The sequence below is a fragment of the Saimiri boliviensis genome, chromosome 14 (genome assembly GCF_048565385.1).
Source record: "Saimiri boliviensis isolate mSaiBol1 chromosome 14, mSaiBol1.pri, whole genome shotgun sequence".
NCBI classification, from domain to species: Eukaryota; Metazoa; Chordata; class Mammalia; order Primates; family Cebidae; genus Saimiri; species Saimiri boliviensis.
The window spans coordinates 8,378,487-8,389,628 of record NC_133462.1 but is presented as its reverse complement, the minus strand read 5'-3'; the positions used below and the strand labels follow the sequence as shown (position 1 = coordinate 8,389,628).

At 52.4% G+C, this 11,142-nt stretch overlaps 1 protein-coding gene across 9 annotated transcripts; it reads left to right on the top strand.

The window, feature by feature from the left end:
• Positions 1 to 14: 14 nt before the first annotated feature.
• On the top strand, positions 15 to 10,078 carry BCL2L12 (BCL2 like 12). Of its 9 annotated transcripts, none has more exons than XM_010351086.2 (7): positions 15 to 268; positions 864 to 978; positions 1,195 to 1,334; positions 3,073 to 3,159; positions 3,246 to 3,337; positions 4,717 to 4,989; positions 9,860 to 10,078. In XM_010351086.2, exons 2-7 carry the CDS (start codon positions 872 to 874, stop codon positions 9,908 to 9,910), a joined length of 750 nt encoding a protein of 249 aa, XP_010349388.1. In that variant the 5' UTR covers positions 15 to 268; positions 864 to 871; the 3' UTR covers positions 9,911 to 10,078. The 9 variants fall into 9 exon arrangements, with proteins under 9 accessions (XP_010349388.1, XP_010349387.1, XP_074242177.1 ...); XM_010351085.2 differs by having other exon boundaries at positions 1,192 to 1,334; XM_074386076.1 differs by lacking the exon at positions 4,717 to 4,989.
• The last annotated feature ends 1,064 nt before the right edge of the window (positions 10,079 to 11,142 follow it).

Here is an 11,142-nt window from a genome sequence, read left to right as displayed (position 1 = left end):
TGACAGAACCCAGAGCCGAAGGGACAGGCCGTAGGGCCCGGGCTGTCCCCGCCCCCATGCCCTTTTTCGGCTTTCCGGCCAGAGGCATGCTGGGAGCGTCAAATGCAAATTGAGCGTGCAGCCAGCGTTCCGCCCCGTCTACGTTGGGCCGGTTACCCACCCGGCCCAGTGCGCAGGCGCGGGAAAGTTGAACTAAGAAAGTTGGTACGAGTTGAGTGAAGAAGGCGGCAAGTTGAGTGGACGTGGCGGCGGTGGGGCCCCGAACCAGGTCAGCGGAGTGTTGCCGAGGGTCAGGGTGTGGAGGGAAGAGGAGGCGGCCGGGATCCATGAGTGAGGACCCAGTCCCGCTTCTCCGACATCCAAGTCTAGATTCCAAGAGTCGGAGATTTGGAAATACACCTCCCAGCAGGCTGCGCGGCGAAGAAGCGCGGACCGAGGAGAAAATTTGCCCTAAAGCCTGCTGGGATTGGTAGTTCCCGATGCTTTAAGGGTTTCAGTAATTCGGCATATACCTCTTTCAGAATCCAGGAGTTGGGGCGCTAAGCCCCTTCTCCCTGGGAGACATAAGGGTCTGGGTCTCCAGTTCCTTTCTCTCTAAGACTCAGGAATCTAGGACCCTAGCTCCCTCCTCCTTTAGACCCATGAATCTGGGCACCCACCCCCCCATCTTTCCTTGGATTAGAGTCTGTCCTGTTCCTCTTCTGTCTGAGGACTCAAGAGTCTAAGCCCCCAGACCCACACTTTCCAAAGGACCCAGGAGTCCAGGCCCTCAGCACCTTCCTTGGGACTCACAAGTCCTGGTCCCCAAGCCTCCACTTCTCGATAAATGCTTGGAGTCCAGTCCCTAGCCCCCTCTCTCATAGGTGCCTCCATGGCAGGCTCAGAAGAGCTGGGTCTCCGGGAAGACACGCTGAGGGTCCTAGCTGCCTTCCTTAGGCGTGGTGAGACAGCCGGGTCTCCTGTTGCAACTCCACCCAGGTAACAGGAGTTGCGCTTCTCCCCCAGGGGCCAGGATTTGAGGCCCCTTCCTAACTCTTGCTCCTGGTCTCAGTCTGTCTCCTCTCTTTATATCTGACTCTATTCTCTGTCTTTGGGGTTTTGGAGAGAGGTCCTCGGTAGGGGAGGGAGGTAGTTGAAAGTGACTTACACAGGATCTCTGGTGGGGTCACTCTCTGAAGTCCTCCTCCCCAGAAGCCCTGCCCCAGAAGAGCCAACAGACTTCCTGAGCCGCCTTCGAAGATGTCTTCCCTGCTCCCTGGGGCGAGGAGCAGCCCCCACTCAGTCCCCTCGGCCTTGCTCTCTGCCCATCCGCCCCTGCTATGGTTCAGAGCCTGGTAAGAGATTTCCATGATCATCTGTGAAACTGGCAGAATATGGGATAAGGTGCTAGTTTAAGATCACTTAACTATGGCCAGGAGCGGTGGCTCACGCCTGTAATCCCAGCACTTTGGGAGGCTAAGGTGGACAGATCACCTGCAATCAGGAGTTCAAGACCAGCCTGGCCAACATGATGAAACCCCGTCTCTACTAAAAGTACAAAAATTAACCCCGGCGGTGGTGGCAGGTGCCTGTAATCCCAGCTACTCAGGAGTCTGAGGCAGGAGAATCCCTTGAACCCAGGAGACGGAGGTTACAGTGAGCCAAGATCGCGCCACTGCACTCCAGCCTGGGCAACAAGAGCAAGACTCTGTCTCAAAAAAAAAAAAAAAGCCGGACGCGGTGGCTCACGCCTGTAATCCCAGCACTTTGGGAGGCCGAGGAGGGTAGATCACGAGGTCAAGAGATCGAGACCATCTTGGCCAACATGGTGAAACCCCGTCTCTACTAAAAATGCAAAAAATTAGCCGGACGTGGTGGCACATGCCTGTAATCCCAGCTACTCAGGAGGCTGAGACAGGAGAATTGCTTGAACCCAGGAGGCAGAGGTTGCGGTGAGCCGAGAATGTGCTATTGCACTCCAGCCTGGGCAACAAGAGCGAAACTCCGTTTAAAAAAAAAAAAAAATAGAAGATCACTCAGCAAGTGGGTGGCCTTGTGGAGTCTCTGACACCAACTTTTAGGACAGAACCTGTCCTCTCCCCTCCCCAGTCAGATTTCTATCTGTCAGTTCTGTGGGTTGGTTTTCAGAGAGCATTTGGTCGCTCTGGTTGTTGTCTCTTTACTTCTATAACTACTTCCCTGCCCCTGGGACTTTTGTAGCCAGGAATACCCCTGATAGAGAGGCAGGAGACCTGGTTTTCCATCACGTCGCCCTGGCTGTTTTAGTTGCGTGACTCTGGGGAAAATGCTTTCTGCCCCGCTCCCCTGTTTTTCCAGTAACAGTGTAGGAATTGGGGAGGAGATCATTGGACTTGATCAAGAGTGACTGACAAGCTTCCTCGTAGGTGTGAACCTGGATGGACGAGTAATGGCTGCTGGGAGTGCTAGCTTGAAAAGGGGTTCACGGCTAAGGAGAGGAAGTGCTCTGATCAATTGGTGATGTCTGAAGTGGGTGAGGGAAGGGGATACTAACAGTAGTGTCTTGTGTTTGCCTCCCTTGGATGAGATCATCTTCGAGGTCTAGTTCAGCTCTGAACGTCTTTTGGAGACAGAAATCTTGCTCTGTCACCCAGGCTGGAGAGCAGTGGTACAATCTTGACTCACTGCAACCCCCACCTCCTGGGTTCCAGCGATTCTTGTGTCTCAGCTTCCCGAGTGCCTGGGATTACAGGTGCGCGCCAGCATACCGGCTGATTTTTGCATTTTTAGTAGACACGGGGTTTCGCATGTTGGCCAGGCTGGCCTCAAACTCCTGGTCTTAAGTGACCCTCCCCTGTTGGCCTCCCAAAGTGCTGGGATTGCAGGCATGAGCCACTGCACCCGGCCAACTCTGGCATTCTAAGTCCAGTCTGAGGATATAATAAAGTGAAAAGTTTAAGGGTTTTGACATTTTTTACCAAGTTTTCTCACCGGGCCTCAGTTTACCCCATTATAAAATGAGAATCATTGCCACCTGCCATAGTAGTTGCGGGAAGGAGGGAATCCCTAAGTTTCCAATGTCCTGGAATCCTGTCATGAACTCTCTTTACTCAGGCCCAGCTACTCCAGACTTTTATGCCTTGGTGGCCCAGCGGCTAGAACAGCTGGTTGAAGAGCAACTGAAATCTCCATCTAGCCCAGGTGAGGCGCAGAGGGGCCCTGGAGAAGGATGGGGGTAGCAGGATAGTCAGGGTTTGGCCCCCAGCCAAATTCTGTTCTGCCTACAGAATTACAGGGTCCCCCGCTCACAGAGAAGGAAGCTCTACTGCGGAGGCTGGTAGTCCTGCTGGAGGAGGAGGCAGAAGTCATTAACCAAAAGGTGATGGGCGTCTGTCCCACCCCTTGGCAAGGACAGGAGTTGCGGAATGGTGGAGCACTGGGATCAGAAGCCGGATCTATATTTTCTTTGGACGGTCAAGTGGAGAGAGGGTAGGACAAGGTTTAAGAAGGATTGAGGCCAGGAGAGGTAGCTCACGCCTGTAATCCCAGCACTTCGGGAGTTCAGGATGGGCGGAACACCTGAGGTTAGGAGTGTGAGACCAGCCTGAACCCCCGTCTCTTCTAAAAATACAAAAATTAGCTGGGTGCAGTGGCTCATACCTGTAATCCCAGCTGGCTGAGGCGGGAGAGTCACTTGAGCCCAGGAGGCAGTGGTTGCAATGAGCCAAGATAGTGCCACTGCACTCCAGCCTGGACAACAGAGCGAGATTCTGTCTCAAAAAAAAGAAAAAAGGAAAAAAAAAAAAAAAGAATGGTTGAATAACAGGAGTATGGTTAGGATAGTGCTGTACTGTAAATTAGCGGTTTTGATTGTTAGAGGGGCGTGGCCTAAATGCAGAGGGTGTGGCCATCAAAAACATGGTCTGGAAGAGATTTGCCAAGTTGGGAAAGACAGACAATGAATGTGGGAATTGGGGGAGTGTCTAAAATCTTTTTTTTTTTTTTTTTTTTTTTTTTTGGAGACTGAGTTTCTCTCTCGTTACCCAGGCTGGAGTGCAATGGCGCGATCTCGGCTCACCGCAACCTCCGCCTCCTGGGTTCAGGCAATTCTCCTGCCTCAGCCTCCCGAGTAGCTGGGATTACAGGCACGCGCCACCATGCCCAGCTAATTTTTTGTATTTTTGGTAGAGACGGGGTTTCACCATGTTGACCAGGATGGTCTCAATCTCTCGACCTTGTGATCCACCCGTCTCGGCCTCCCAAAGTGCTGGGATTACAGGCTTGAGCCACCGCGCCCGGCCTCTAAAATCTTATTGAGGATAGGATGTGGCCTGGCTTAGGAGGCGTGGCTTGTGGCTGTGTCTTGAAATCTATTGGCTCCGGAGCTTGGGCAGAGTACATGAACCTCTTATATTAATTGGATGGTAGAGGGCAAGGTTGTCATAGACACTAGGTTGGCCCCTGGGAAAGGGTACTGGGGGCGTGACTAGATTAACTCAGTTACAGCAGAGATTGGCTGTGATTGGCTGTGGCGGCAGGGGAAGGGGCGTGGCTTAGCGACTCAGGTTCTCCGCCAGTATCCTGGGGGTAGTTTGGCCGAGACCCTAGAGTCTGACTTGATTGGCTAATATGGACGAGGGATGGCCTAGAGTTTTAGCATCTAGAAGTATCCTGAACCGGGGAGCCACGCCTCCCAGCCCCCTGTTAGCTGGTCTCTGGGGTGCAGCTGACTCTGACCCTGCCTCTTCCACGCCACAGCTGGCCTCGGACCCCGCCCTGCGCAGCAAGCTGGTCCGCCTGTCCGCCGGCTCTTTCACTCGCCTGGTGGAGCTGTTCTGCAGCCGGGAGGACAGATCTCGCCCAAGCCCAGCATGTCCTGGGCCCCCGCCTCCTTCTCCGGAGCCCCTGGCCCGCCTGGCCCTGGCCATGGAGCTGAGCCGGCGCGTGGCCGGGCTGGGGGGCACCCTGGCCGGACTCAGCGTGGAGCACGTGCACAGCTTCGCGCCCTGGATCCAGGCCCAGGGGGGCTGGGTGAGCCACTGAAGCCTCTCTCCGGGCCTCGCTTTACCCAACTGTCATGAGATAGAGGAGGGGTGGGGGCTTCTTAGGTTTCCTCTCAGAGCTCAGGTATTCGCCCAGCTCCACTGTGTTGGTTCTGTGTTGAGCTCTTGCTGTATGCCAGGACTGCAGTGATGAGTGCGGATGCTATGCCTGGCGTCAGCCACTGGGTATGCTAACGCTGTGAATGTGAAACCTCTCCTCAGAGAGAGGCTGGGTTAGGTGGCTCGCGCCTGTAATCCTGACACTTTCAGAGGCCGAGGCAGGAGAATCATTTGAGGCCAGGTGTTCAAGACCATTTTGTAAGACCCCATCTCTACAAAAATTGAAAATAATTAGCCTCGGCCACAGCACTTTCGGAGGCCGAGGCAGGTGGATAACCTGAGGTCAGGAGTTTCAGACCAGCCTGGCCAACATGGTGAAACCCAGTCTCTCCTAAAATAGTACATAAATTAGCCGGGCTTGGTGGTGGTTGCCTGTAATCCCAGCTACTTGGGAGGCTGAGGCAGGAGAATCACTTGAACCTGGGAGGCAGAGGTTGCAGTGAGCTGAGATTGTACCACTGCACTCCAGTGTGGGCAACAGAGCAAGACTCTGTCTCAAAAAAATAATATAATAGGCCGGGCGCGGTGGCTCATGCGTGTAATCCCAGCACTTTGGGAGGCAGAGGCAGGCATATCACGAGGTCAGGAGTTCAAGCCCAGACTGGCCAACATAGTGAAATGTCTCTACTAAAACCCATCTCTACTAAACAAAACAAACAAACAAAAATTAGCTGGATGCAGTGGTGGGCCCCTGTAATCCCAGTTACTCGGGAGGCAGAGGTTGGGGTGAGCTGAGACTGCGCCACTGCACTCCAGCCCTGGCGACAGTGTGAAACTCTGTCTGAAAACAAACAAACAAAAAACGATATAATAATAAAAGCTGAGTGCAGTGGTTCATGCCTGTAATCCCAGCACTTTGGGAGGCTGAGGCAGATGGATCACTTGAGGTCAGGAGTTTGAGACCAGCCTGACCATGGTGAAACCCCGTCTCTACTAAAAATACAAAATTAGCCGGGCTTGGTGGCGGGTGCCTGTAATCCCAGCTACTTGGGAGGCTGAGGCAGGAGAACTGCTTGAACCTGGGTGGCGGAGGTTGCTGTGAGCCAAGATCGAGCCAGTGCCCTCCAGCCTGGAGACAGAGCAAGACTCAGTCTCAAAAAAAAAAAAAAAAAACTAAATAATGTAGGGAGAATAGTAGTGCTGCCTCACAGGGTTGCTCTGAGGGTTAAAATGGGGTCATCCTGGTAAGTGCTCTGTGCACTGGCTGGCGTGCTGCAGGCATTTTGTTGGTGTGATCACATGGCTAGCCACTGCCTTTTCTTTTTTTTTTTTTTGTTTTTTGAGACGGAGTTTCGCTCTTGTTACCCAGGCTGGAGTGCAATGGCGCGATCTCGGCTTACCGCAACCTCCGCCTCCTGGGTTCAGGCAATTCTCCTGCCTCAGCCTCCTGAGTAGCTGGGATTACGGGCACGCACCACCATGCCCAGCTAATTTTTTTGTATTTTTAGTAGAGACGGGGTTTCACCATGTTGACCAGGCTGGCCTCAAACTCCTGACCTCAGGCGATCTAACTGCCTTGGCCTCCCAAAGAGCTGGGATTACAGCTGGCAGAATATTCCCTTTTTTTTTTTTTTTTTTTTTTTTTTTTTTAAGATGAAGTCTCACTGTGTTTCCTAGGCTGGAGCGCATTGGCACAATCTCAGCTCACTGCAACCTTCCCATCCTGGGTTCAAGCAAGTCTCCTGCCTCAGCCTTCTGAGTAGCAGGGATTTACAGACACCAGCCACCACGTCTGGCTATTTTTTTTTTTTTTTTTTTTTTGTATTTTTAGTAGAGATTGGGTTTCACCATGTTGGTCAGGCTGGTCTCGAACTCCTGACCTCGTGATCCACCTGCCTCAGCCTCCCAAAGTTCTGGGATTACAGGCTTGAGCCACCGCGCCCGGCTAATTTTTAGTATTTTTAGTAGAGGCGGGGTTTCACCATGTTGACCAGGATGGTCTCGATCTCTTGACCTCGTGATCCACCCGCCTCGGCCTCCCAAAGTGCTGGGATTACAGGCTTGAGCCACCGCGCCCGGCCCCCACTGCCTTTTCTAACAGTGCCTGCCAGGATGCCCCCCCTGCCCTGGATGCCCCACCTCCTCCCTCTGCTCCTTCTGGTGGGTTCTGGTTTCACTCCCAGCGAGGCCTTCCCAGGTCCCCACTGCCAATCACAGCCACCTCCACACCCTCCACTGCCCTTCTTCCCCCTTCCTGCTTTTTTTCCTTCCATAGCACTCTGTGCCTTCTAACAGATGGTGGAGTTGACTTGTTTTACTTATCTTCTTGTTCATTTTTATTTATTTATTAATTTTTTCGAGACAGAGTCTCACTCTGTTGCCTAGGCTAGAGTGCAGTGGTGTGGCCTTGGCTTACTGCAACCTCTACCTCCCGGGTTCAAGCAATTCTCTGCCTCAGCCTCCCAAGTAGCTGGGATCACAGGTGCCCACCACCACGCCCGGCTAATTTTTTTTTTTTTTTTTTTTTTTTTTTAAGATGGGGTTTGACCATGAGGCCAGGCTGGTCTTGAACTCCTGACCTCAGGCGATCCACCCACCTCAGCCTCCCAAAGTGCTAGGATTACAGGCGTGAGCCACTGCGCCCGGGTAATTTTTATATTTTTAGTAGAGACGGGTTTTCACCATCTTGGCCAGGCTAGTCTTGAACTCCTGACCTTGTGATTCACCCACCTCAGCCTCCCAACGTGCCGGGATTACAGGTGTGAGTCACTGCGCCGGGCCGTTCATTTTTCTTTGTTGGAGCGTCTCCCACCTGTAACACAAAAGCTTCAGAAGACCCAGAGGTCTTACTTCCCTCCTTTTTTTCACTCGACTTGATCTCCACTGCTTCTTTCAGAGATGGGCTGGGCTCCAGTATGCAGGCCCTGTGGCTTGGTGACTGTCGAAATCTCCCTGAGTTTGACACTCTCCCGGCTGGTCCAGTGGGCACCGTCTCATTTACCTGCCTGGGGGTCGCTGTGGGTATTCACGGAGAGAGGGACACAGGCCAGGCTCTCCATGGAACCGGTTTCCCTGGCAGGAGCTGGCCAAGTGTGTTTGAGGAACAGGAAGGAAGAGGCCAGTAGGGCTGGAGCAGGGTGAGCAGGCGAGAGGTGACAGCAGGAGAGACACCAGGCCAGCCAGGACCCTGTGGTCATGTTGAAAACTTGGACTTTGACTGGGTAAGCCAAGGACTCCGAGCAGCAGAGGGACAGACGCTGATTTAGGTGCTAACGGGCGCCCTCTTGCGGCCGCTTGGGGACAGACTGTGGGCGGGGGAGCGGGGGAGTAGGGGCGCAGGGAGGACGGGAGTGGATGAGACCCAAGTTTGGGGCAGTGTAGAATGCTGGGTTTAATTTAGCGGTGGTGCTGACAGATTTGGCTAATGGGCCAGATGTGGGGACAGACTAAAAGATGATGACCCGAATAGCTGCAAAGCGACATCTGAGTTCCCTGAGATGGGGAAGGCGTGGGATGGAGGCGGTGGGGGTGAGGAGCAGGACTGGACGTGGTCCAGTCCACAGTGAGATCAGAATTCAGAGTACATGTTTCGGGGACTGGATATAAGTGTTGGGCTCAGCAAAGAAGCTCGTTTATTTTACAGTATTTTTGAGACAGAGTCTTACTCTGTTGCCCTGGCTGGAGTGTAGTGGCGTGATCTCAGCTCACTGCAACCTCCGCCTCCCAGGTTCAAGCGATTCTCCTGCCTCAGTCTCCCAAGTAGCTGGGATTACAGGCGCATACTACCATGTCTGGCTGATTTTGTGATTTTAGCAGAGATGGGGTTTTGCCATGTTGGCCAGGCTAGTCTAGAACTCTTGGCCTCAAGTGATCCACCCACCTCAGCCTCCCAAAGTGCTGGGATTAGAGGCGTGAGCCACCGCACCCAGCTAATTCCTAAAAAAAAAAAAAAAAAAAAAAAAAAAAAAATTAATAGGCTTGATAACAGGTGAGCTTTCTGGGTGGGTCAGGTTCTCTGCCAGGGATTTCAGTAGAATGATCCCATTTAAACCCACTACAACCTCCTGGGGCTCTTATTATCCTCTTGTGGGGGCACAGAAGGAAAGTCCCTATCGTGCAGAGTGTTGGAATCCGGAAATTTATTTTATTTTATTATTTTTTTTTTTGAGACAGAGTCTTGATCTGTCACCCAGGCATGCGATCTTGGCTCAAAGCAACCTCTGCCTCCCACGTTCCAGCGATTCTCCTGCCTCAGCCTCCCGAATAGCCTGTAACGCTGGCATTACGGGCACGCACCACCATGCCAGCTAATTTTTGTATTTTTAGCAGAGACCGAGTTTCACCATGTTGGCCAGGCTGGTCTCGAACTCCTAACCTCATGAGCCACCTGCCTTGGCCTCCCAAAGTGCTGGGGTTACAAGTGTGAGCCACCGCACCCGGCCCGGAATCTGGATTTATACACGAAGCTCTGAATTGTTCAAATCCCAGGACTCTCTTCCCCTTTTCTGATGCTGTCCCCCGACTCTTCTCTCTCTCTTGGTCTCTGTCTAACCCCACTCCCGTGCCCTGACCCTCCTTGTGCTCAGCCTTTCCTCCTCTCACTAGGACTCTGTCCCCCTTATTTCTGTGCCTTTCTGTCTGGGTCTCTGTCCCCTTCTCTGGGTGTCTGTTGCTCTCCGCTCTCTGGTTCCTTGCCTTCCCGACTCTAATCTCACTGGGCTGATGCGGACACTGCAGTGCGGCGGGGGACGCCTGCCCTGCTCACCTGCTCACAGGGCTCTGCCACTTTTCCCTTCCAGGAGGGCATCCTGGCCGTTTCACCTGTGGACTTGAACTTGCCATTGGACTGAGCTCTTCCTCAGAAGCTGCTACAAGATTACACCTCATGTCCCTTCCCTCTGCCTGCGCTTTTCCAAGCCTTCCTGTTCCACTCAGGACTGTGGAGTGGTGGTTGCCGTACCTGTTTTTGCCAAAAATAAACTGTTTAAAACTTTTCGTATTGAAAGCTTTACAAAGTATCCAATTGTCTGTTCTTTCACTTGAGAACGGAAGTTCTAAGTAGAGGAAATTTGGTTCAGAGATTTCTGTGGCTTACACAAATAGAAGAAGGAACCAGTTCATTCATAGTAGAAATATTTATTTGGGGCACCTACAAGAGTCTGTCTCGTGGACATGTCATGTACTTGAGAGAATATCTGTAAATATTCCAGCAATTTAGATTTTTTCTCCTATTTCACGATCCGGTTGCTAATGCTGTATGATGGTCATGGAGTCTTTCCAGTGATTTCCACAGGAAGGTATGGTCTAATTTCACCTATGTCTAGGACACCACCCTCTTGTTCTTTTTCTCCTCCCATTTCTCCTTTTGAGTCTTTTCTGCTGGTTTCTCATCTACCTACAGACCAGTGGTTTGTCACACGCACTCCCCTCCCCCTCTTTTTTTTTTGAGGTAGAGTCTTGCTCTGTTTCTTAGACTGGAATACGGTAGCACTATCATGGCTTACTGCAGCCTCAACTTCCTGGGCTCAAGTGATCCTCCCACTTCAGCCTTTCTAGTAGCTAGTATAAAGGCATGTGACACCATACTAATTTTTAAAAAAGAATTTTTGAGGCCGGGCGCGGTGGCTCAAGCCTGTAATCCCAGCACTTTGGGAGGCCGAGGCGGGTGGATCACGAGGTCGAGAGATCGAGACCAACCATGGTCAACATGGTGAAACCCCGTCTCTACTAAAAATACAAAAAATTAGCTGGGCATGGTGGTGCGTGCCTATAATCCCAGCTACTCAGGAGGCTGAGGCAGGAGAATTGCCTGAACCCAGGAGGCGGAGGTTGCGGTGAGCCGAGATCGCGCCATTGCACTCCAGCCTGGGTAACAAGAGCGAAACTCCGTCTCAAAAAAAAAAAAAAAAAAAAGAATTTTTGGCCGGGCGCGGTGGCTCAAGCCTGTAATCCCAGCACTTTGGGAGGCCGAGGCTGGTGGATCACGAGGTCAAGAGATCGAGACCATCCTGGTCAACATGGTGAAACCCCGTCTCTACTAAAAATACTAAAAATTAGCTGGGCATGGTGGCGTGTGCCTGTA